Source organism: Motacilla alba, chromosome 1A, assembly GCF_015832195.1.
Source record: "Motacilla alba alba isolate MOTALB_02 chromosome 1A, Motacilla_alba_V1.0_pri, whole genome shotgun sequence".
In the NCBI taxonomy this organism is placed as follows: domain Eukaryota; kingdom Metazoa; phylum Chordata; class Aves; order Passeriformes; family Motacillidae; genus Motacilla; species Motacilla alba.
Window position 1 is genome coordinate 45,415,939 of NC_052031.1, and position 22,851 is coordinate 45,438,789.

The 22,851-nt window shown below is 36.0% G+C and overlaps 1 protein-coding gene across 7 annotated transcripts in view; it reads left to right on the forward strand.

Annotated features, from left to right (window-relative positions):
* APAF1 (apoptotic peptidase activating factor 1) overlaps positions 1-15,037 on the forward strand; it is a 31,326-nt gene extending 16,289 nt beyond the window's left edge. For 4 of the 7 annotated variants that reach the window (XM_038155853.1, XM_038155855.1, XM_038155854.1 and 1 more), the window contains 14 exons: positions 535-660; positions 1,263-1,394; positions 2,070-2,195; positions 3,273-3,434; positions 3,703-3,831; positions 4,576-4,701; positions 5,570-5,689; positions 6,330-6,455; positions 6,808-6,933; positions 8,360-8,479; positions 8,812-8,937; positions 9,690-9,815; positions 10,254-10,400; positions 13,406-15,037. In XM_038155853.1, coding sequence (XP_038011781.1) covers positions 535-660; positions 1,263-1,394; positions 2,070-2,195; positions 3,273-3,434; positions 3,703-3,831; positions 4,576-4,701; positions 5,570-5,689; positions 6,330-6,455; positions 6,808-6,933; positions 8,360-8,479; positions 8,812-8,937; positions 9,690-9,815; positions 10,254-10,400; positions 13,406-13,549 — 1,836 coding nt within the window. In that variant the 3' untranslated portion in view covers positions 13,550-15,037. Of the gene's footprint in view, positions 1-534; positions 663-1,262; positions 1,395-2,069; positions 2,196-3,272; positions 3,435-3,702; positions 3,832-4,575; positions 4,702-5,569; positions 5,690-6,329; positions 6,456-6,807; positions 6,934-8,359; positions 8,480-8,811; positions 8,938-9,689; positions 9,816-10,253; positions 10,401-13,405 lie in introns of those variants that run through there. The other 3 variants (XM_038155857.1, XM_038155858.1, XM_038155860.1) reach the window with 2 other exon arrangements.
* The last annotated feature ends 7,814 nt before the right edge of the window (positions 15,038-22,851 follow it).

Here is a 22,851-nt window from a genome sequence, read left to right on the forward strand (position 1 = left end):
GAAGAAATTTAATAATATGTAGCACTTTTCCCCAGCTGTCCTTTCATTGCCAATGTCTAACTTGAGACTGAAATGTGTGACAATTTTCCTGTCAATTTTTCCCCGTTTATTTTTGGTTTTTTGTTTTTCCAGTCATCAATTCTGTTGAAATTCTTGCTTTAGATGTATGGGTGTCCCATACATATAAAACTGGATTTTGTAGTTTTGTGAATATCTTAGATTTTGTTAATAGATTGTGTTTTCCAGTTACTGTTAAAATAGGCTGTGAAAGGGCATGGCTCTTAGCTTAGAGTGGAGGTAGAACAAAAGTATTTTGAAAAATCAATTTTCACTAATTCTCTCTCTTACAATTTCTATCATCCTTGCACGACTTTACAATTGCGTTATTGTCCCTGAAATTATGAATGTTTTCAAAAATCAATCAATTTTTTTAAGAGCTTGCATAAAGAGAGCTGTTTGAGATGATAAAAGAAACTTATGTACATGTTTTCAAACTGTCTGCAAGTTATAAGGTTTTACTGTTCCTTGGTTTAGGTCTTTAAAGCAGAAAGTGGAGAGAGACTCCTGGAGATAAATGCCCATGATGATGAAATACTCTGTTGCGCTTTTTCTGCAGATGGTGAATTTGTAGCAACTTGTTCAAGTGATAAAAAAGTCAAGGTAAAGGAATGAAGAAAAGATGGTTCTATTTTTCAACCTCATAATTTGAATTTCTGTTTAACTAACTCAGCACAGATTCTTAAAACTAAAGGTTTTTTAAACTGTCTTAAATATTATGTGGATAATTTAATACTTGACAAACAGAAAAGCCCCACTTGTTACATAAAATAAAAGCTACTTAATGTTAACATCGTGCATGCAGAATTAAACACTTATTTTATTTGTATCATCTGATGTTTCTTTTTAACTAGAACGTAATGTGAGTCCAATCCTATTCATAACATGAGCTGAATCTATCCATAACGCCATTTTTAATGCTTCTTTTCTGTTACCTGTGAAATACTTGGGATTTTAAATTCCTCATAATACTAGCAAAATCTTGTTGGAATTCCAGAATTTATCAGATTATAATCTGAATTATGAACTTTCCCTTCATAATGTCTTGCTTCTTTATTTAAATATATAATCTTTCATCTTCAAAATATTTTTATTATTAGTAATGTTTTAGGACTTTATCAGTATTTCAGCATAATTTCCAGATTTTCAAAAACAATTACTTTAAATATATTTAGAAGTGTGTTTCATCTTTTAATTCTGCCTAGGTCTGGAATTCAAGAACAGGCCAGTGTAGGTGTGTGTATGAAGAACACTCCGAGCAGGTCAATTGCTGCCAGTTCAATAACAAAAGTGGTCAGTACCTTCTGGCCACCTGCTCAAATGACACTTTCATCAAAGTAAGTGGAAAAGGTTGACATTATTCTCATGCTGTTGTCATGACAAGGTAGTTGTTGATGTAGAAATATATCTAAACACTGTAAAGTAATGATTTTTTTAAATGAGCCTGGTAGAAGAGACATGGCAACAGATCAAGAGTATTGGCTAAAGCTCTGTTATCAGATTTCAGCAAGGCAGCATAGGAGTGTTTATACTCAGCAAAGGAGAATGGGCAAGTCCTCTCTTGGTAGGGCATGAAGGCGAGGGCTTTGGTCTGATGATGTTCAGGTTGTTCATGACTAACTTGAGAGATTTCATTTTTGTTGAAGTGTGTAAGCTACATAACTCTAATTTAGGAAGCTGAAAGGGAATGAGGCAAGGCACAGCTTTTTTCTCAGTCTGAGGAAACTTTCAGTAATTTTGTGCTGGTCAGGGGCCTTGTCTGCACCATACAGAAACTTTTAACTAGATTTATGTAATTCTGATGTTAATAGTTTTCATGCATCTTACCAGATAGAGGTAGATAGTAGGGTAGCCCAGGGCCTAGGATCCAGTCCATGAACATGTGGGTAAAACTAAGAAAAAATAAAAGTGGTGTTTTGGTTGCCAATGTAAGATTTTGAGAAGAGCATGAACAAATTGTCTTTAAATAATTCATTATTATGATGATATTTATATGTTTATTTGTCTTACAGATTTGGGATTTGAATGGAAAATACTGTAGAAATACGATGATAGGTCATGAAAATTCTGTCAATCACTGCAGATTTTCCCCAAATGATGAGTATGTTGCTAGCTGCTCGACAGATGGAACAGTAAAGGTATACAGTATATTTTTAAACCAGCCCTTTGTTTGGATGATGAATGGGCATGTTTTGCATCAAATGCAAAATATTTGTAAGAAAATTTTGTGTCTGCAAAATCAGCTTTAATGCATTAAATCCTGAAACAGTTGATTATTGGTCCCATTTGTAATGCAAGATTTTGAAATGTGGCTTGTGCAGTACCAGCAAAAAGAAGTCAAGTGCTTTTAATTATAAATATATTCTAACTAGCCCCATTTTGAATGTTTTTGCCCCTTAATGCATTTTGTTAAGAAAACTTGAGTAGGGAGTAAAAATTCTTTACCCAGAAAGAGTAGTAAGTTTTTAAGTTAATTGAAAGTTTTGTCATCTCTTAAAATGAATCATCAGGAGACATAAAAATTAAGAGCAATTTCAAAAATTAAGAGCAATTTGCTGCTGTTTTCTTGTATGCACTAGAAGAAAACTGAGAGGTTTGTGTTTTTCTGAGAGTGTAAGTATTATTTTTATTGCCTTTAGTTGCAACAGAATTATGCTATTTCAGAATTGCAATTCTTAAAACACTGTTATGTTTCTATGTAGTTGCTAAATCAGGATGGAAGGATTGCTGTAGCTGTTGTTCATAAGGAAAAATGAGGTGAAGGGGACAGAAGTGTTCCCTAGATTTTTGGCAGGTCCCTCAATGAAATTAAGGTACAAAGCTAGATGTGTACCAGATTTCTCATGGTGAGTAGATTGTTTACAGAGTTTCAGAGCAGGTGTTATTTTTGGTTTTATTCTTCTTTTAAGTAGAAATTCAGGCAGCATTGTAGCTGGAATGATAGGAGGGAAAAACCCAAGGAGAAGTTTCTGCTACAGCATAATCCTCTTTGTGGTTTGTTTTTATTTCTTAATTTGTTTTTCACCTTTTTTTAATATATAAATAATTTGGACTTGTGAATATTCTAATGCTATTTGTTGACTGGGGAAAGTAACAAGGGATTTTTGTATTTTATTCCCTGCCCTTTTTTATTAAGAAGTAGTTGGGAGCTCCCTCCTGTTGTATTCTATACCTACATCAGCCAATATATTCTGTCTATTTTCTGTTTATTCCAGCTTTGGGAAGCACGGTCAGGAAATGAACTGAAAAGTATTGAGATAAGAGATTTCTTTAAAAATGCAGATGAACAACCAGATGATGTGGAGGTTTTAGTAAAATGTTGCTCTTGGTCCAGAAATGGTAACATGATTTTGGTGGTAGCCAAAAATAAGCTTTTGGTAAGTACCTCACTTTAGTAATCTTTTGGAGGTAGTGTATTACAGTGTAGGTAGAAATTTTGATTACAGATGAAAATCTAGGCCAATAAGTTCTTTCAGATAGAAGTGCCTGATTTCAAGTGTGAGTAAATAAAAATATGTGGTCAACAAACCTGTGACTAAGAGAAATACTTTCTGAATTGGAGAATGTACAGTGATGAGCATATAAGCTATTTGTCAGCAGTGAAGTCATTCAAATAGGGTTTCTATTGTAATTATGTGTTCACAGCTTTTTGACAGCAACACCTGTGGTTTGTTAACTCAAGTCATTGTCAGTCATCACAGCACAATCCAATACTGTGACTTCTGTCCTGGGGATGAGTTAGTAGCAGTTGCTTTGTCTCACTGCTCTGTTGAGGTAAGTGTTTGCAATATACCATGGAAGGCTACTTGCAATTTAAAATGTTAAATATTTCCTGCTAGTTTCTTGTATGTGGAGATAAAACAAATGCTGTTTTTAGCAGGCTTTTGGTGTGCTCCATTCTTTTTAATTTTCATTTGCTCCCTAAATTTAAAATACCAGCTGGGAAATAATGTTTTAAAGTTACATGTTTGTTTTGAACAATGGAACCCACATTTATCTAAAACTAGACTAGTCTCCTGAAGTTTCTAAAGCTACTCTTGTCTCTCTCAGAGGTATTGCTAAACTTAAACCAAACCCTCTCTTCTTCTGTGTGCTGGTATATAAGAAGGAAGGAAACATCTAGAATAACTCTGAGGCTAGCATGGCTAGAGTAGATCTGTACAAATATCAGGTTTGGGGTTGGTGTTAGTTTGGGACTTTCTGTTGTTGTCTTGGGATCTTTTGGTTTTTCAATCTGTATGGTCAAGTAGAACTTGTATTTTCTTTATAATGTGATTTTTTTTCCTGTGTCTTTTAAAATCATGACAGTCAAAGAGGCTGCTGATTCCATTTCCCCGACCATTGAAATCTGATAAGCAGGCACAGTTCTTGTTGCATTTGATTTCAGAATAAGAACTAAGAAAATACTAGAAGACATAGTAATTAAGTGTCTTAGTAAGTAACTAGTGCACTTGCACTATTTTCACTGTAAATGCAATTTAAATACTTTAGAGTTTTTGTTTCATATTTTTATTGTAGTTATGGAATATTAAGTCTTTATCAAAAGTGGCATATTGTAGAGGACACATGAGCTGGGTTCACTGTGTGGCATTTTCACCAGATGGATCTTTGTTTCTGACTTCATCTGATGACCAGACAATACGTGTAAGATAACTTTTATTTTTTGAAATATCTGAATTGGCATAGGTATTAAGTCACTCATTTAAGGAATTGTTTATTGTAAAATCATAGATCATATAAAATACATAAAGATATACTTGTGTATTTTGTATGTAAGTTTGTAGTCAATATAAATTTAAATATTTGTTATAAAGTAATTTACATATACAGTAAAATATGCTGGCTTTTTGCTTTATTTACTGTTTATCTATATGATTTTTTAAAGTTTGGTTGCACTTCAAGAGTAATTATAACCTTCTGTTTTGTTTTGCACTTTACCTGAATTGGGAATTTTGGAGGTTTTTGAGTATTCTAGCAGACTTGATATGTTTCATTGTTAGGTATATTTGCCTGTTAATATTTAGGATAGATTTCTGTAATTGTAATGTCTCATTAAAACCTGTGAAAATATAACAATGTCTTACCAAGGTAACCTTTCCCTTTCTCCCAAGTTAAGACATATATTCTTGAAATTTTGAAAGCAATTGAAATATAGAAATCTGTATTTTTATATTTTATATTTATATTGTATTTTTGTGTTTAAATCTGTATTTTATATTTTTTGTAATTTGGTTTTAATGCTGCTCTTTGTATTAGAAAATTTTGTGACTCTAAACAGAGGGAAGTCTTGTAGTCAGCCTAGAATAAAAAGTTCTGTTTCAGCTGTTTGAACCACTATAGTAATTACATTAATTTCTCTAGTATCAAAAACAGCAGAAGCATCATTTTCATAGTTTTAAAAAGTCACCGTTACTTGCAAGTTTATAAGCCTTCGGTTTACAGGCGCTGTTACTCAGCAAGTTTTATGTCTTGTTATTTAATAAAGCTAATGAAACACTGTGTTCTTCAACAGATCTGGGAAACAAAGAAGGTGTGCAAGTCTTCTGATGCTGTGCTGAAGAGTGAAATAGATGTTGTGTTTCGCAATGGTGAAGTGATGATTTTAGCCATCTACAATCAGAAGAATTTACAAGTAAGATGTATTTATCAATATTTTAGTACATTTGACTGTTTCCGCAAATCTCAGTAGAAAACTGAGGAAGCACTGAAAGAACCTCTTGTTCTTGGCTTTCAAGAGTTGAATCTGTAGCAGATGACTCAGTGTGTGATAACGTTTTTGTATCTAGAAACTGTGCCTAGTTTAGTAAGTGAAAAAATGGGGTTTGAGGGGAAGTTCCTATGTGATGTTGAAAATGAGTCTGGATGCAGAAGACCAGAACTCATCCCTTCGTGATGGGGGTCTGTGGGCCCTCCAGGTGGCTCAGATGTGCACAGCAATGTGTAACGTGTACAGCACCTATAGCACGGGTGTTACATGGCAAATTATGTAATGCTCCAAAGCTCTGTGTAACAGCTGAAGGAATCACCTCAAACTGGGGCAGTGAGAGGTGTGAGCACAGATTTGCACTAAAGGAAGTAGTGGCTACACTCTCACTACTGTGGGCACTGCCACACCAAGTGCTAAGTACACCAACATCCAAAGTGGTTTATGGAAGCAACTCATCACTTAAAGTTTGTAACTGTTCCCTTTGGCATTCTTGGCTCTATATGGAATTGATTTAAGTTTAAATTTTGAAATATTCTAATACCTTAATTACCTTCCTATTTTACAGCTTATCAATGGAAACACAGACAGTGTTATTATGCAGACAGCAGCCCAAGAATCCCCCATTTCCTGTTGTTGCTTAAGTGAAGATCTTAAATTTGCAGCTTTTGGACAGGAGAGTGGAACAATAAAGGTATTAAATCCTAAATCTGTTTTGAAAAACAGCATGAAAACACTCCTCTTTATGCTTTTTTATTTTAAAATAAATGTCATTTGGATGACTTTGTACAATAATGCTCTTCAATATAGTAATTCAATTTACATTTGTAAGTGATGTCTAAATTAAAATGACTTAAAGGTAATGCTAATGATCTAGCTCTGAATTTCATTTTACCCAGACTAAGCTAATAGGATTTTTTGGTTGTTCCAATAGTGACTTAAAATCATGTATTTACAATCTCATGTAATTTAAGAAAGAATTTGCATGCTCTTTTTTTCCTTAAGTGTGTCAAATAAATGCAGTTATTGTATTTTTCATTGTAAAGGTACTACAGTTGTCAGATGGGAAGGTTCTGAAGTCCTGGGAGGCCTACAGGACATCTGTGCAGCACTGTCGATTTACACCCGACTGTCAGACTCTCATCTCAAGTGCTCATGATTCAGTTATACAGGTTTGGGCAATATTTAAAAAGATAATGCTGTAACTTACTTAAAATAAAGGGCTTTTATACTATAGATAACATAAACTCAGTAAATGACCTCTGTATTCTGCATTGCTCCATCCAGGGGCAAGGGACTGTAGAAAGTGTAGCTTTTATTTATGTGATAATGAATATTACAGATTTTCTGTTTTTACTGCTGTGGATGCTAGAAAGGCTTTGAGCAGAGTAAAAGAAACATTACCTGTCAAACAAGGTGGCTCAGCAGTTCTGAAATGAGGGTTTGGGATGCTGTAGGTCTGTCAGTGTGCTTGCTTCCACTGTTTTGGGGAATGATGTAAAAAGTCTCCGAGCGGGCTGGTGTGCCCACCCTGTCCAGTGCAGTGCTGAAAACCAGCTAGAAATGGAGTGGCTGCCCTAATGTGGGCTCAAATTAGGAACCTCTGCCTCTCAGCAAGGTGGGTTTGCTCCAGAGGTACATTCTGGTGTGTCTGTGCTGGCATTATCCACCTCAGGGCTGCAGTTCTGCAGTAAAGATCTGTGTCTCACTTGGAGCTTGCTGAGCCCTGGTTTGTTCTGCAGAGCACTTTGGAGTGCTGGCAGGATCCCTAGGCATGTGGTCCAGCTGCTCAGGAGCCTTCAGGAGCTCACACAGCCAAACCTGGAGTTTGAACAAAACCTCCAAAGCACTCCTGGGTGCTGATCCTCAGCCTGGGATCCTTCTCCTGGGTCTGCCGTGGGAAGCGTTTCTGCTGGCCCTCAGCTCCCTCTGGTGGGCTGAACCCCCAGGACTGTCCCCTGCACACACAGCTTTCTGTTCAGCCTGCTGCAGGAAAACTGTTCCTTTGAAAACTATTGAATCATTGCTGTTTAAAATAAATTGATGCTTAATAGCTTCTGTAGAAAAAAAAATCTCACATCACTCACTTTGCAGTGAATAGTTGAATTGAAAATGGAAGTGTCATTTTGTTATAAAAAGGCAAAGTAAAATGGCAGTTCATTAAAAATGCCCTTTAAAAATATAAAAGAAATCTAATTTAAGTAAGCAAACATGAGGTCTGCCAGGTGAAAGAAGTCTATACGTTGTAACAATCAAAGATTTAAAACCCCAGACTACTGAGGTGCCTGAAAGTTATTGATTTGCTGCTTTTTTTTTTCTTTTGATTACCAGTGAATCTTAAGTATCAAATTCACATTGAAAATAAGATTATATGTGTATTATAAGGAACTCTGTCATAGATTGACCATTAAATACTATGGTACCCTCAATCTTCAGCATCTCCATTATGGATCACGTCAATATCTAACATTTTAATTAATCACCACCACCATAAGAACTTGTTATTAGTCGTGTTACTTAAGAATAAAAAGTAAGTTCATGCTTCTTATGTTTGCTGTTTCACTTTTAAAAAAAAATGTATTTGATTTTTATGATTAGGTGTGGAACTGGCAATTGAGTGAATGTGTGTTCCTAAGAGGGCACAAGGAAGCAATCAAGGATTTTAGACTTCTGGAAAATTCAAAAATTCTTTCTTGGTCATTTGATGGAACCGTTAAGGTGAGTAAAAGGCTGTGAACTGGGAAATCACATCAAACACATTTAACGCTCTCTTGTAACATTTGGTATTTCCTACATTTGGTGTGTGCACACATTTTGCTGAATCAATTGTAAAGTGTAAGCTGACTTTTAAGACAAAATTGTGGATTTTCTATTTTCACTAAGATCTGCGCTGTTGTATTTTAACTATACCAGTGAGTATAACAAAATGTTGGCCAAATTAGAACTATCTAGCTGAGTTTTATCCCTTATATATTGTTGTGTGAGATGGAAGTGTTTTAACCTTTTTACTGTGTTAAAAAGTAACCCTTCTTTTCCTGTATATGTGGTAGGTTTGGAATATCACTACTGGAAATCCAGAAAAAGATTTTGCTTGTCATGGAGGTGCTGTTCTTTCCTGTGCTGTTTCACCTGATGGTAGTAAATTTTCATCTGCTTCTGCTGACAAAACTGCAAAGGTTGGTTACCTTCTGTACAGAGATAAAAATGATGCCTTATTTGTCCTGAAAAGTTCTGTATTTTTCATTTTGAGGTAACTAGTGATTATTCCAGTTATCCTGTTGTATTTCTAGTTTTAAATTTCCTATATCTGTCAACATGTTACTAAAGCTGTTGCAGTCATTTGCAATTGATCTTGGATATAACTTAAGCCTAGTGGCTTCTGTACAAATAAAATGTGTCTTTAATGCACAGCTTTGTGCAGAACACTTTGTTTATTTCTCTGTATCAATTTATTGATAGCCTGACTTTCTTAATTTGTAAGGTTAAGAAAAATTTTTGAGACTTCCAGTGAAGTTTCCATTCTTAGGTTCAGAATGCAGGTGCCCAAAGTAGTGAGCTTGGGCTGCCCCATCATTTTCCTAAAACATTCCATTAGGTTTCTAAAATATAATTTTCAAGTGATTGATGAATCCTTTTTCTATGAACAGCTTTAAACTTCCTTGTAAATATATAGGTTTCATTAAAACATATATTCCAAGAAAAGATACACACAGTCAGTTCAGTAATTTGTAGCAAGTGCATTCTTGTGTGATTCAGGTAATAAAAAAGAAAACCGGACTCTACAGTATAATTCATTTACATAAATTCACATACAAATATGCATATGTATAAAAAGTCTTATGTACAGTTTAATGCTAATGCCTTTTAGAAAGAAGTCATAACTGGTTTTGAACTTGTCGTTCACTCCTCTGTAATGTTTTCTATTTAGATATGGAGCTTTGATAGTTCATCTGTTCTTCATGAGCTGAAAGACCATGAAGCCTGTGTGCGGTGCTGTACTTTCTCTCCTGATAACAAACTGTTGGCCACTGGAGATGACAAAGGAGAAATAAGGGTACTGCTCTAATCTTGATGTTGTTTTAGAATTCCATTGATTGTCAGTTTACAGACAGAAGAGTTCCTATGGTTTGTGTTGTGCATGTCTAAATCCATAGCATTGTAGTGAACATTGGGGTGAAAATAGCAAAGTTTGCCACATGAGGCAGTAGCTTGTAACCATATTGATAGATTTATGTTTCATGAATGCTAAGGAACTGATTCACATGATTTAATAATAATTCCACTGTGAATTGCATGTGTGATTAACTCCTCTATATAAGATACTGTTCTAAGACAAGATTTTTTAAAAATTATTTTGTCACTCCAAGTATAAAATATGTTTGCAAGGTGGTTTTTTTTTTCTCAACTACAGAAAATGCATTTCAGGTTTCCTTATTTGAGGCATTTCTTTCCCTGTTAAGTTTCCTTCTATAAATACTCTTCTCTCTTTCAGATTTGGGATGTATTAACAGGTGCATTACTTCATTTCTGCTGCCCAGTTACTGTAGATGAAGGAGAACCAACACATGGGGGTTGGGTAACAGACCTCTCCTTTTCTCCTGACAGTAAAATGCTTGTGTCATCTGGAGGCTATCTTAAGGTAAGCCTTGAAATGAAACAATACCCTGCATACCTTACTAAAGGGCAGTACTCTGAATTAAGACTAATTCAATAAACAGACCTGAAACATTTTACTTAACACAAAGCTGCTTCATTTTTGTGATGGTCTAGCACTGTTCACTTCTCATATCTGCAAGTTCCCTGGAAAAGTCTTTTAAGAATTCAGGTTTGTTTTCAAAGTCTCTACATTCCATTTTTATTAACTTCAGATTTTCATTTGCAATGTCCTTCCTTAACATCTTTAATTTTAAAGATTCAAATAATTTGTCTGCCTTAATATTACTCAATATTACTCTGCCTTAATATTACTTTTGACAGCAGTTATGTTCTTTGTAGTGAGCAGAAAAATGCTCTATATCAGGCTTTTTTTTTTGAGATAGTGAGGTTTAAATTTTGTCATAAGTAGAAATTCAGAAGAAATTGCAGGTGATGATTTTCTGCCTTGGAAGACATTTTATAAGTAATATTTGGAGGAATTCAGTGTTTTCATCAATCTCTTATTGGTTCAGGCATCTACTGGGCATATGTTTTTTGGGGAAGGGGAAGAGATTGCCTCTTTTTCAGTCTGTGAATGGTTCTTTGTCATTTTAAATTTCTCATGAGGTTTTGTGTTGGTTTTTTCCCCTTTGTGATAGCCAACACCTGTTATTAGACAGGTGTTATCTGTGTGTGTGTGAAATGACAGGTGGCAAAGTTCTCACCTCAGAGGGATGGAGTTTAGCTGATTGTTGGTCAGTGTCTTGGTGTTACACATGCTATCAGACTAATTCTTTGAAGTCAGTAACCATGTAACAAAGAGTTGAAATGTCTAAGTTAGTTTTGAAAGCGCCTTCTGATGTTCATTTTATATTAAAGAATAAGACATACTTTGTTTTTAGCTTCCTCCTCGTTTTATCTTGGGGTTGCACAGCATGGCATTGTGATGCTTTTTGGAGTGTAGAATGATTTAGGATGTTAGGGACTTCTGGAATTCTTCTTGTCCAGCCCCTTGCTAGAAGTGGTTTGCAGAGTTAAGTAAAACTGTTTAGGGCCTTGCCCCATAAAATATTGTCCCCAGTCCAACAGGATTGCCTCTGGGCCCTGTAAAGAGAGTTATCTTTAACCTTATCTCTGTTATCTCTAACCCTCTTATTAGTTGAAGACAGCAGTTAGCCTCCTCAACAAATGCAGTGCTCTGTCTTCCATGACATCTGTTCTAGGTGTCCAGCCCCCTCAGTCACCATGTGCTGGACTTGCTCCAGTTTGTCAGTGTCTTTCTTGTACTTGGGCTGGGCTCAACACACAGTGACTGAGCTAACAGCCCACCCAGTTTGTTACCTATCTTGTATTCCACTAAGCCAGTCCTTATCCCTCCAGTTTGGCTGTAGGGATGCTATGGCAGACCATGCTGTTGGCATGGCTAAAGTCAAGGCTGCTCACATCTGCTGCTCTTGCCATGCTGTTTGGAGAGACACCATTTTTGTCAGCAGAAGTCAATTGGGTACTTCAGCATGATTTACCTGTGGCGTATCTCTGCTAGTTGTTCAAGATCACATCCTTGTTTTTCATGTGACTTGAAATGACTTCCAGAAACTTGTTCCATACTTTGCAGTGAAGATTACTGACCTGTAGTAACCAGTACCCTCTTTGCTCTTTGTGAAAGTGGATATGGCATTTGTCTTTTCCCAGTCATAGGACCATATTCAATCACAATGTCTTCTGAAAGTATTGTATTTCTGCTTCTCTTTCAGGATCTACAGATAGATTGTATGATGTGCATGAACACACACACACACACATACAGAGCCATTTTGTAGGGAGATACTAGTCAGGGAAAGTCCAGAACATTTCAGGAGTCTGGACCCCTAAAAGCCCGACTGAGTTGGACTCTAGAGTTACATGGTTGACACCTTTAAATGAATGAGTCATCTTAGTCTCAGATGAGGTGTATCCACCTCTGTGCTATTGAACTTGCTGTGTGAGTGGTACCCACTGGCACAGCACCTGCTCATTTATTCAGAACAAAGGCTCAAAAGATCATTAAGATTTTTTAATGGATCCATTAAGATCCAAATTAAGTTCGGTTATATTTTTTTTCTTTTTTTGAGGGGGTCTCCATCAAATAACAGACACTTTAAGAACAGTGGTTTTAATCAGAGCATTGTAGCTGTGTAGTTGCAAAGCTGTATTATGCATACAACTATAATGTTACATATTTCATGAGATGAGTAAGCTAAAAAGTAGTAATACCATCTGCTTTTCAATGAGATCAAAGCTGAAGGTAATCTGTTGTGATATTTTGCTGCTGCACTCAAATGCTACCAGAATAGAGCAGAGTTCTTACTAGCACAGTGGAACAACAGCTTTGTGCTGGATTCTGTTAGGTCCAGTTTTGCATTGGTCTACAGCTTCTCTGAGAATGGGAAATTTCAGACTATGGTAAACTGATGGTTGCAGGTTTCTTGGTTTCTTTGTTGTTAGTGCTAACTGCGTATTCTAAAAAATATTAATTGTAATCTCACTGAAAAAGAGGTCAGTCCTACTAGAAAAAACAGCAAATGGTTTCAAACGTGTACATGATCAATCCTCTTGTGTGTCTAGCTAAGTTTTTAATTCAGCTGTAGTTTCAGTTATCGGGTAACATGTTTCATGTATTCATTTAGTTATATGAAAATACATAATTTTGGACATATTGCAGTTTATGTTTATTGATTGATTTTGTGATCTGGTAAGGGGCAGTATCTGCATTTATTTTGTATATTTTCTTGAAATTTAACAGCTTCAGTCTTTTTGAAGTTTCTTTTCATCTGAAAGCCTTATATTTAGTAATTAGTCCTAAACTTACTCTACTTAAAGATTGTTTCTTTTTAATGCTAATTAATTTGATGGTTTTATTTTTAATTCTACCTCTTTGGTAAAAGCAGTCAACTGGGTTAGCCATGTTAATAGATTCTATTCTGAACTTCTTTCACCTAACTGAAAGTGTGCTTTTATTATTTTTTATAGTGGTGGAATGTAACTACTGGAGAATCCTTACAAACCTTCTACACAAATGGAACAAACCTCAAGTCAATACATGTGTCCCCTAATTTCAAAGTATATGTGACTGTTGATAATCTTGGCATTCTTTATGTATTACAGAAGTTCTAATTAGCGGTCTGAACACTGCAAAGATAACTAATTTTTAAGCTGGAGAGAATATTTTGCTTTGTCTGACAGTCATTAAGCTGTGAATTGTATTTAGTTGTTGTATTCATGTATATTTATGTACTTTCATGCATGTTTTTTCAAATGAACTTGCATTTAATCTTGTTTTTAATAAGAATTGTTATGATCCTTAAATCTTGATTTGCATCCTAAGTATGTTGCTTCCAGTTTTGTAAGGAAATTATATTAAGATTTATTCCAATTAGTTGAAATTAATATTAATAGAAATGAAGAAAGAATAAGCATATAATACTTTGAAATGATACTTTATGCTAATGTTGATGGCTAAATGCTCTCCAGCCATGAACACAATTGTATAAGATGCAAAAAAACCAATTTTTGGTGCAATGCAAGGTTTTTCATTTCATACAGAATGGGAAGAAACAGGGGCATTCTTCATTTGCAAAATGGAACCAGCCATGTTGGTGCTTGATGTTCAAACCAAACTGAGAAGATGTTCAGTTTACAGCAGCTGTGCTTCCCATTTGCAGTAAGAACCTTCATGCTTCAAACCTGTGGAGATAAAGCCCATTGTAACATGGATGAACTGTTCCTATTAAAGGGAACATCCTGAGTCTTTTCTCATGGCAAAATCTGAAATTCAGTATTGTAATTGAAGTGGAAGAGACTGTGCCACATTTCCATTCAAAGTATGAGTACAGCTAACACGAGAATGGAAATGGCTTAAAAGTTATATATTGAAAATTATAAGAAGGTGTGAATTTTAGAATTTTTTTTTTTTTTTGGAAATGACATTCAGCTTATACTACGGAGACACTTTGCTGTTGTCAGCTTTGTTTACATGGGACTCTATGCCCAGTTGATCTCTTGCCTGGTAATATGTGATTTTATGGGGTTTTTTTTAATGTTTCTTTGTAATTTTTACAGTTTGTTTATAGATTCAATATAGGGTAGAAATAACAATGTTTTGTACTAACTGTACTTGATGAATACTTTCTGAATAATTGAGTAGCAATGTTTTATTTGGTACCTAGTAGCCTTTTTCTATTCAATTGCCTCTCAACTGCTATGAGCAACTGCACAAGCATTAATATGATTTTCATATTTTTGTAGCTGGCAGTAGAACACTGTCTAACTACTTGATTGTAAAAAGTACAGTAGCAAGTATCTCAACCGGTACAGAATAATGAAATTTTTACTTCTGGTATTTTTTGTGTGCATTTCATAAAATTTAATAGGCATTCTTAGTATTTCCCTGTTTTTGACAATCACCAGTTTTTCCTCTTTTCCAACTTGAAATTCTACTCTTTCTAAGGTGCTGTTCAATACGGGTCAGTATAATCAAAGTACTGCTGGCAGAAATGTAAAGAGAAGAAATTCAATAGAAAAGACTGTGATGTTTTGTATTACAAGTATGTACAGTACTTAATAAAGATGATCCAGGCAATATTGGCCAAAGTTGTAAATGAATTTGAATTCCTGAGTCAGTTTTTAATACCTGGGAGGGAGGGGGATTGCTGCATCTTCTATTGTGGTTTTTTTTCAGTCTAAACATAATGCTGCTTTACAAACTGCATCAAAAGGCTTTGAGAGGTGAGTATTAAATATGGATGTGGAGGAAAAAGGAAACAGAAGGAAAACAAAGTCTTGGAATATGTCTGCAATGTTCAGGATAGTTGCTTCTGGTGTCCAGTTTGTAGAGAGCCCATCAGTACCCCCTGAGTAGCTGAGGATCCAAGGAGCAGGAAGCTTCTCTTAGCCAGTATCCCTCTATCCCAGAGACCGTGCTGTCCTTACTGCTTAGGACCCTGTCAGGCTGAACTTAGAGACCCAGCCAGGTTAAAAGGTATAGGAAAAATATTTCCCATGAGGAACCAGGGCAGAAAGTCCTCTTCTCTGAGAACACTAATGAAATTCTGATGATAAGAAAAAAACCTGATCGTCACAGTTTAATGCAGAAAGCAAATTGTGCATGAGCAGTGTTCAGAGACAACTGCAATTTTGAAGTGACTAGGAAGCAAATAGCACTGGAACTTGAAGAAATGTGAGATAAATATGACATTCTTGGATGTTCTGGAAGAATGACAGCACAGAAGTGCTTGTTGCTGGAACTGAGGAAGCTGTTCTTCACAGAAGGTGATGTTGGGATGGTTGCATTCACGTATGTAGTACTCTGGAGTTGGCTGTGAGTATTTGAAACTGAGGTGGAAGAAGAGGAATAGTGATGAAAATGTCTGAAGAGCCGAAGAATAGATCTGATTTATGGGAAAAGTATGTAAAAATTCAAGTGAAAAATAATTTAAATAGGAGCCAGGAAAGAAACTTCTTAAATTTAAAATATTTAAGAAGACAGTTTACTGTAATAAAAAAAATAAGTCTTGCTGTATCATCAGATTTGGCTGTTCTCTTTGATGTTACATGTATTGTAAAGGAAACAAAAGAATTTGGCTAAAAGCAATTTTATGTAGATTGAATATTAGTGCTCCTATTATCTTTCTAAATGTCAGATCAAAATGAATCAGTCTACATTCAAATTTAACTAATGAGCATTGCTAATTTTATCTAGTTCTATAACTGAAATTATAATATGCTTTTGTGAAAACAATTTGTATACTTGCTGTTAACCATGCCTATCAGTTTCTGTAAAAGTTTTGAGTCTCATCACTTTGTCACTTAAACCTACAGCTCCTTCACATATCACTTTTTTTCTCTTTCCTTGGGACTTGTACCCGTGTGTGATACAGCTGCTCTACAGGATGCTTTGTATTGCCTTAAAGTGTACCATTCCTCCAACTACAGTGTTCTCCTTCCCCCTCTCTTATCTTACACAGTTGTTTGAAATAGAACTGTGCACTGAGTGCCTGAGGTTTTTCCAAATAGATCTCTTGTGATGCTGGAATGGGGGTAGAACTGGAACTGATAACCTGTTGCCAGTAGAGAACTATCCCCCACCCCAAAACTATTTTGCCTCCTTTTGAAAATTAAGCAGTTAAACTTCCCATTACAGAATGCTGTGTAAATTGCTGCCCTGAGGGGGTTTTTACAATTTTTAAATTCAGTGAAGTCTCTGTACGGGGCCCAGTTCCCCAGGTTGTATCTAGCCACAACAGAATCTGTCCTTACCACTGCTATCCCGAGGTGTTTTGCAGAAGCTGATGCCCTTACAGGTTTCTGGGGAAAGCCAGGCTGAGAGACTCTGACTCAGGTGGTTTCCTCTGCCCTGCTGGAACAGAACATTGCAGGGAGGCTGCATGCCCTCATCCTCAGGACGGTGCTAAGTCCAGAATGGCAGCAGATCACAGGGAATTCAGGTATGGTTTTGCAATTGCTGGTAGAACATGACCTCCTTTTGAGCTCTTTGGTTGCTCTTTCTCCTTCATAGCAAGTACAGACTCCATGGCAATGCCCAGGAGTGGAAAAGTCAGCCTTGGGGCTGTACTGGCCTCTGGTAGGACACCTGAGCTCTCGGGTGTATTTGTCCACCTTGTGCTTTCCTCCTCCTTGTGTCTACTATGGAGGCACAAATTTATTTGGGTTCATAGATGGTGATGATGGTGCCCTAGAGCTCTGAGGATTTGGGGCACCTTACTTCTGTCGTGATTCCAAGAAAAGCAGAAGCCAAATGACCTTTACTGTTTGGAGGACAGGGAGGGTACAGGAGGGACAGATACTCTCAACACTTCCAGTATGATATCTTTTTTTTTCTTTTTCTGTGCTCACTTTCTCTTTGTTCTTTAAAGCTAGGAATGGGGCACAGTCACTGGCTCTGCCAATGTGCAGTAAGATGTTAAGCTGAGACCAGGCTTGTTTGTGGCTGGAACTCTGCAGTAGATTGAGAGTAGATTGATTGTGTTTTTCAGCACTTCCAAAGCTTCTGTGGGGTGTGCTGCTATCCATGTCTATGTGTCTATGATGGTGTTGATGTGAGCTTTGTTTGTTTTTTTTTTTGTTGGGAGGTGGGGGTCAGTGGGTTTGGAGCACAGATGCCGGCTTTTCTTGGATTTTAAGAGGCTTTTCTTCCAGATTAATTCACTGCACAGATTTCTTCTAGGAGTGGTTTTTATGAGAAACCTTGCAACTAGATTTAATAGAGGCCTACGCTGAGACTGTTAGGGTACATCCTAAAGGAGTATCCTCCTAAGGAGTCAGATTTTCAGTCTGCACATGTCGTTGACAGCTTCATCACTTCCTATATCATCTCCTACAGTTGCACTTGAGGGATATAGCACAACTGAGTGATAATTGGACTAGAACCATTTAAGCTGCGTGTGTGTGTTTGTTCAGGAGGATGAGAAAGCTAAAGTATCTTATAAGTGTTTCAACAGGCAGTTTCTCTCTTGGGGCCTGACTGTTTACAGAACAAATTAGCTTCCTGTGCTTGTTTCCATTTAACAAACCATATGTTGTACATAGGAGAAGTGCTCTGAGAATGGTTAGATTCATGTCCTTCAGGCTAGAGAGGGTTCTCGTTCTGCACTCAAGAGGCATCCTCTGAGTACTACTTAGGATGCTACAATTAGATTCCATGTGTTTCTGTGGTATTTTTAATTTCTTACTGTATTAGCTTCCCCCAATTTATTTGTGTGTCTGACTTATTTTTAGCTTTGTTCAGTTTCTCTGATAATGTATGACCTCAGATGAGTTTTGAAAATCATGATGTTTAAAATAACTCAAAATGAGGCAAAGAAAAATTTACATAATCAAGCTCTTCAAAAGTAAACATGATGCTCCTTAGGTGAAGCATGTGTTATTTCTAATTCATAAATGCACATGAAGTATGCTTGATATTTAAAACACCTTTTATTTTACTTTTCAAAAACATTAGACTCTTCTAATTCTTCCCTGTAGCTGTATAGAAAATTTAATTTCCATATCACTTTTCTATAGTACTTTCTAGCACATGATAGCAGTGTTTTATTTTCAAAAATCATATTATTTGCCTGCCATATCCTCCAAAGATAGTAATAACTGTTCATATTCCTCTTCCTCATTAGAGTCAATATTTGGGTTGATAAGACTTTGTAGCCTGCTGGTTCAAACTCTTACTTCAGTGCTAAGAAATCTCAGTCTTGACACATTTTGAGAGCAAGTTTTCCTGTCCCAGAATAACAATGACAACATATCTTTTTGTGTTTCATGGTTATAACCACCTAAATTCCTCCTTTAATTTAATATTGTGAGCAGTACTGGCTGTTGTTTACAAGCCCCTTGGCAGAAGTAGTGTAGGGAAAAAAAGATTAAGGAAAGCCTAAAAAATATACTTCTGGTTTAATAGCCCTGAAATAATACCAGAGAGGAATACCATATTTTTAATTTGAGACTTGGAAATACTTAGAGCCTTTTTAGTAGAAAATAGATGAATGAACAGACATAAGCATAGGACAGTGGAAATTTGTCTCTAAATGCAGATCAAACATTTTGATCTGAAGAATCCAGCCTGAGGCCAATAATCATGTCTTGATGGTTGAGCACTCAGCATGTACACAGGTAAGATTTACTTAAAGAAGCTGGTAGCTCCTGATTTTTTCAGTGTATTTGCACAATTTCTTAAAAGGTGCTGTGAAGTTTATTTAAATTCAGTACAGGGTAGCAATATAGGTTTATATTTCCAGCTGAGATCTTGGAGAGAATGTGTGGTCTTAGCAATATGTGCCTTAAATTTCAGAACTAGGAAATAGGAAGAGAAACAGTTTCAAAGAGTTTGAATAGAAGAAATGTTGCCTAAATTTTACCTCTATTTGAGTGTATGTTTAACAGTAGCATGAAAAAAGATCACCTGAATGTGTCTGAGTTTTCAAAATATTTAAAGAGATGTTTTAATGTCTTGCAGATGTTGCGCTCTCAATTTATCAAATCCAAAGAGTTGTAGCTTTTCTACTTCAAAAATAATAGAGCAGATACTAATTTAAAAAATATATTTCTACACTATCAAGGATTCAGCTATTAAATTGTTGTTTTGAGTCAGCAACTGGTTTTTTATAGTCTGGAGCACTGGGTTTGAGGAAGATCTTACAGGTACGCATTCATTCAAAGAAGTGGTTGAGGGGCCAAGCTGAACTTGTGGAAGAATTGTTTTTCACTATGAAATTGTACCAGGGAATACCTGCCACAGATAGGTACAATTCAACTGAACATCAGGTGACCTGGAATTGTCTTCACAGCATATCTTGATCATTTAAATTTGATTAAAAATACATTAAACACAGTAGGTGGCAATAACTGATAAGTGTACCAATTTAACTGTTTTATCTCCTTTCCCCAAAAATATCTTTGTTGAAAGGATTAAATTTTTGGTAGCTATAGAAAAAGAAGTCTATTCCTTGAGCTATGATCTACTTTTCCTCTTAAGCTTCTCCTAGGTGTGAGCTCTTTACACATTGCAGTTTCTCAAGCTCCTGTACTACTCCTTACATCTCATTTTTAGTCCTTAATTACTTACATCAACCTTCCTTCAAATGAGGGGTTCCACTCTTCAGGGTTCTAGTATTGGTAGTGTTAGGGGAAGGCTTGCTGCAGCAAAGTTGGACTCCACTGTTCTTTTTTTTTTATCACAAAGTGACTCTGTGGAATGGAACATTTTCTCAGTTTCTGTTCTGGATCTCTCTGGTTTCTTCAACATGTAATAGCAAAAAAAAGAGTGATCTTTAACAAGCTGTTACATTTATGTGTTATATATCATAAAGCTATTTTTTGCTAAAATACAAATGTAGGAAATTAAGATCATGTTCTCTGAAAATGATGATCCTTTCTATATTTATTTTTATTTTGAATAAAAATTACATCTCCTCCTATTCAAATATTAAACCGCAGTGCTTCCAGCTCATGTAATTTGTCCATCCATTTTGCTTTACTTATTTTGCTCTTTATTTGAGTTCTGTGATGGGTTAGACATTACTTTAGGGTTGTTATGTATCTGCCAATGTGTTTGTTTTGTTTCTCATTTGGAAGATGAGAATTGGATCACAGTGAATACTTTGAACAGTTAGCAGCAAATACAAGAGGTCTTTGTGAGAAAGAGTATATCATACTTTGGGTGTCTCAACTGGAATAAACACGTATGATAGGAAGCAAGGGGCTTGGAACTTGAGTGTCTTCTGTTTAGAATGTGTTTTTAACTACATTTGAGTTCTAACAAAATGTTTTTTCTATTGAAAATGAGATTTGGTTTTCTGTATTTCTAAATGGACTGTTCATAGCTGCTGATTCCTTGAAGGGAAAAAGAGGAATGTTCATAAACCCAGTCAGAATGTCAAAGTGAGAACAGCTGAGTTAGGTGTTGTAACCCAAGGACTTAGTCCAAGGGGAGGACAGCAAAAATTCTTCCCCACAGGAACTGAAGACAAGACTTGAGCAACCACTGTCAGAGATCAGTGGCACAGATAATCCAGCAGCAGTGGCACATTCAAGGTGTAGCTGTAGCGATGGTGTTTTTGTGGTGGCTGGCAGAAGCAGCACTTTTTTTTAGCAGCGAAGCACTTTTCACTTACCATTTGAAATACAAGGTTTGCTCTTGCAGATTCCTGGACTTTGCATTTTCATTCTCTAAGCTGACTTTAGAGGCTGTGTTAAACAGTATGTTCAAATAATTCTGGCATTTCCTTAAGGACCAAGTAGAATTTGAAAACTGGGTACCTTAATCTATCCTTCCCTTTCAGAGTTGTTTTTTTCCCGACAAATTCTTGTTACTCTAAACAAATGAAGCCATATAGCAAACATTTCAGTAATCAGGCCAACATGAAGTACTCATAAATTATCACCAAGCAGCTCTAAATCTGTCATAAACTCTTACTGACTGGCTCACAAAAATGTTTATGTAATTGAGAGGAACTATGGAAAGGAAGTTAAATCTCCTTTTACAAGTTAAATCAACTACAGTGAGATGAAAACACCCACACATTTGGCTTTGGATCAGCAGAGATGTTCTTGAAAAGCAAACCTTTATGAAATCTTCATAATTAAACCAATTTCAATGTGTAAAAAATTGTGAGTTTTCCAGGTGTCATTGATTGTACTCTGCTTGCATATTCCTTGTATAACAGGGTATCACCTTGATCAGGGAGTTACAGAATTGGAATCATTCCAGCAAATAAATTTTGACATGGTTGGGAGCACAGATGTAATGTAGGATGTGTAAAAGCTGGAAAGCTTTGAAAGGGGGCCAAGAAGTCACAGTTCCACAGATGTGAAAAAAGCCACCATACCACCGAACCCGCTGCATGAGATGATATCTTACCCTTTAAAAAAGGTGTAGAAGCTGCAATGCAACACAGACAAATATATTGGGGTGATGTTTATAATATTTTAGAGTGCAAATTAGAAGTATAAGAGCAACTGATAAGGGTTTTCAAAGCAAAGAGTGAAATACCAATAAGAAAAGCAAATGAGGGATTAATATTAAACCTATGTAATTAACAAAAAAGAAGCTTATTCTATTGATCACAGGGACACAGTTTTGAAATATGATGTTGGAAATATGGCATTGGAAATTGATAATCTTAACACAACAGGTAGCAAGGATGCATTTGCTCAAACTAAAGAATTTTGAGTCACCAAGTCCAAATGATAAATAGCCATTTATCTGCAATAGATGAGAGGAAGAGTCCATTAAATCACACCTGGTAAAATTCATCACACTTTAAAAAAATGAGAAATTCCAAAAGGTTGTGAATTGTTGCGGTTTTGTTGTTTTTAAAGAGGTGACTGAGGCAACTACTGACCTGAAGTCAGTCCTGAGGAAAATAGTGGAACGACAGATTTGAGGATACATGGAAAAGTGGTCTATTCTGAGCAGCACAGGATTTTTCTAGCCATTACTGACTGCTGTGGTTTTTTGAGAGACTGGTTTTGGCACATGTTACTGACAGATTTCTAATTGGTTTGCCTTTTTTTTTTTTTTGTTATTAATGTGTCATTGTCAATATATGACAATGGATTTCTTAAAGGAACTTGATTTATTACCAAACCATACTTTGATCTAAAACAGACTTGTAAAATCATATACAACAAAGGAAATAGCTCTTAATTCCTACATCTCTATGCAAAATGGAATCTAAACAGACATCTCAGGTAAACATTCTGTTTCTGCTTAAATGTTTCCAGATGTTCTGCGTGTTTCAAATGTTATGGGTTATTATAAAGCTGAGATCTTTATTTCCTTGCTTTACATGTCTCACCTAAAAATAGGTACAGAAAGGAACTTCAGAGACCCTCTGATAATGTTCCTTGCCTCAGGTCTGCAAAAGTGTGCTCTACAGAAGGGACTGTAATGAAATACTAGGACCCAG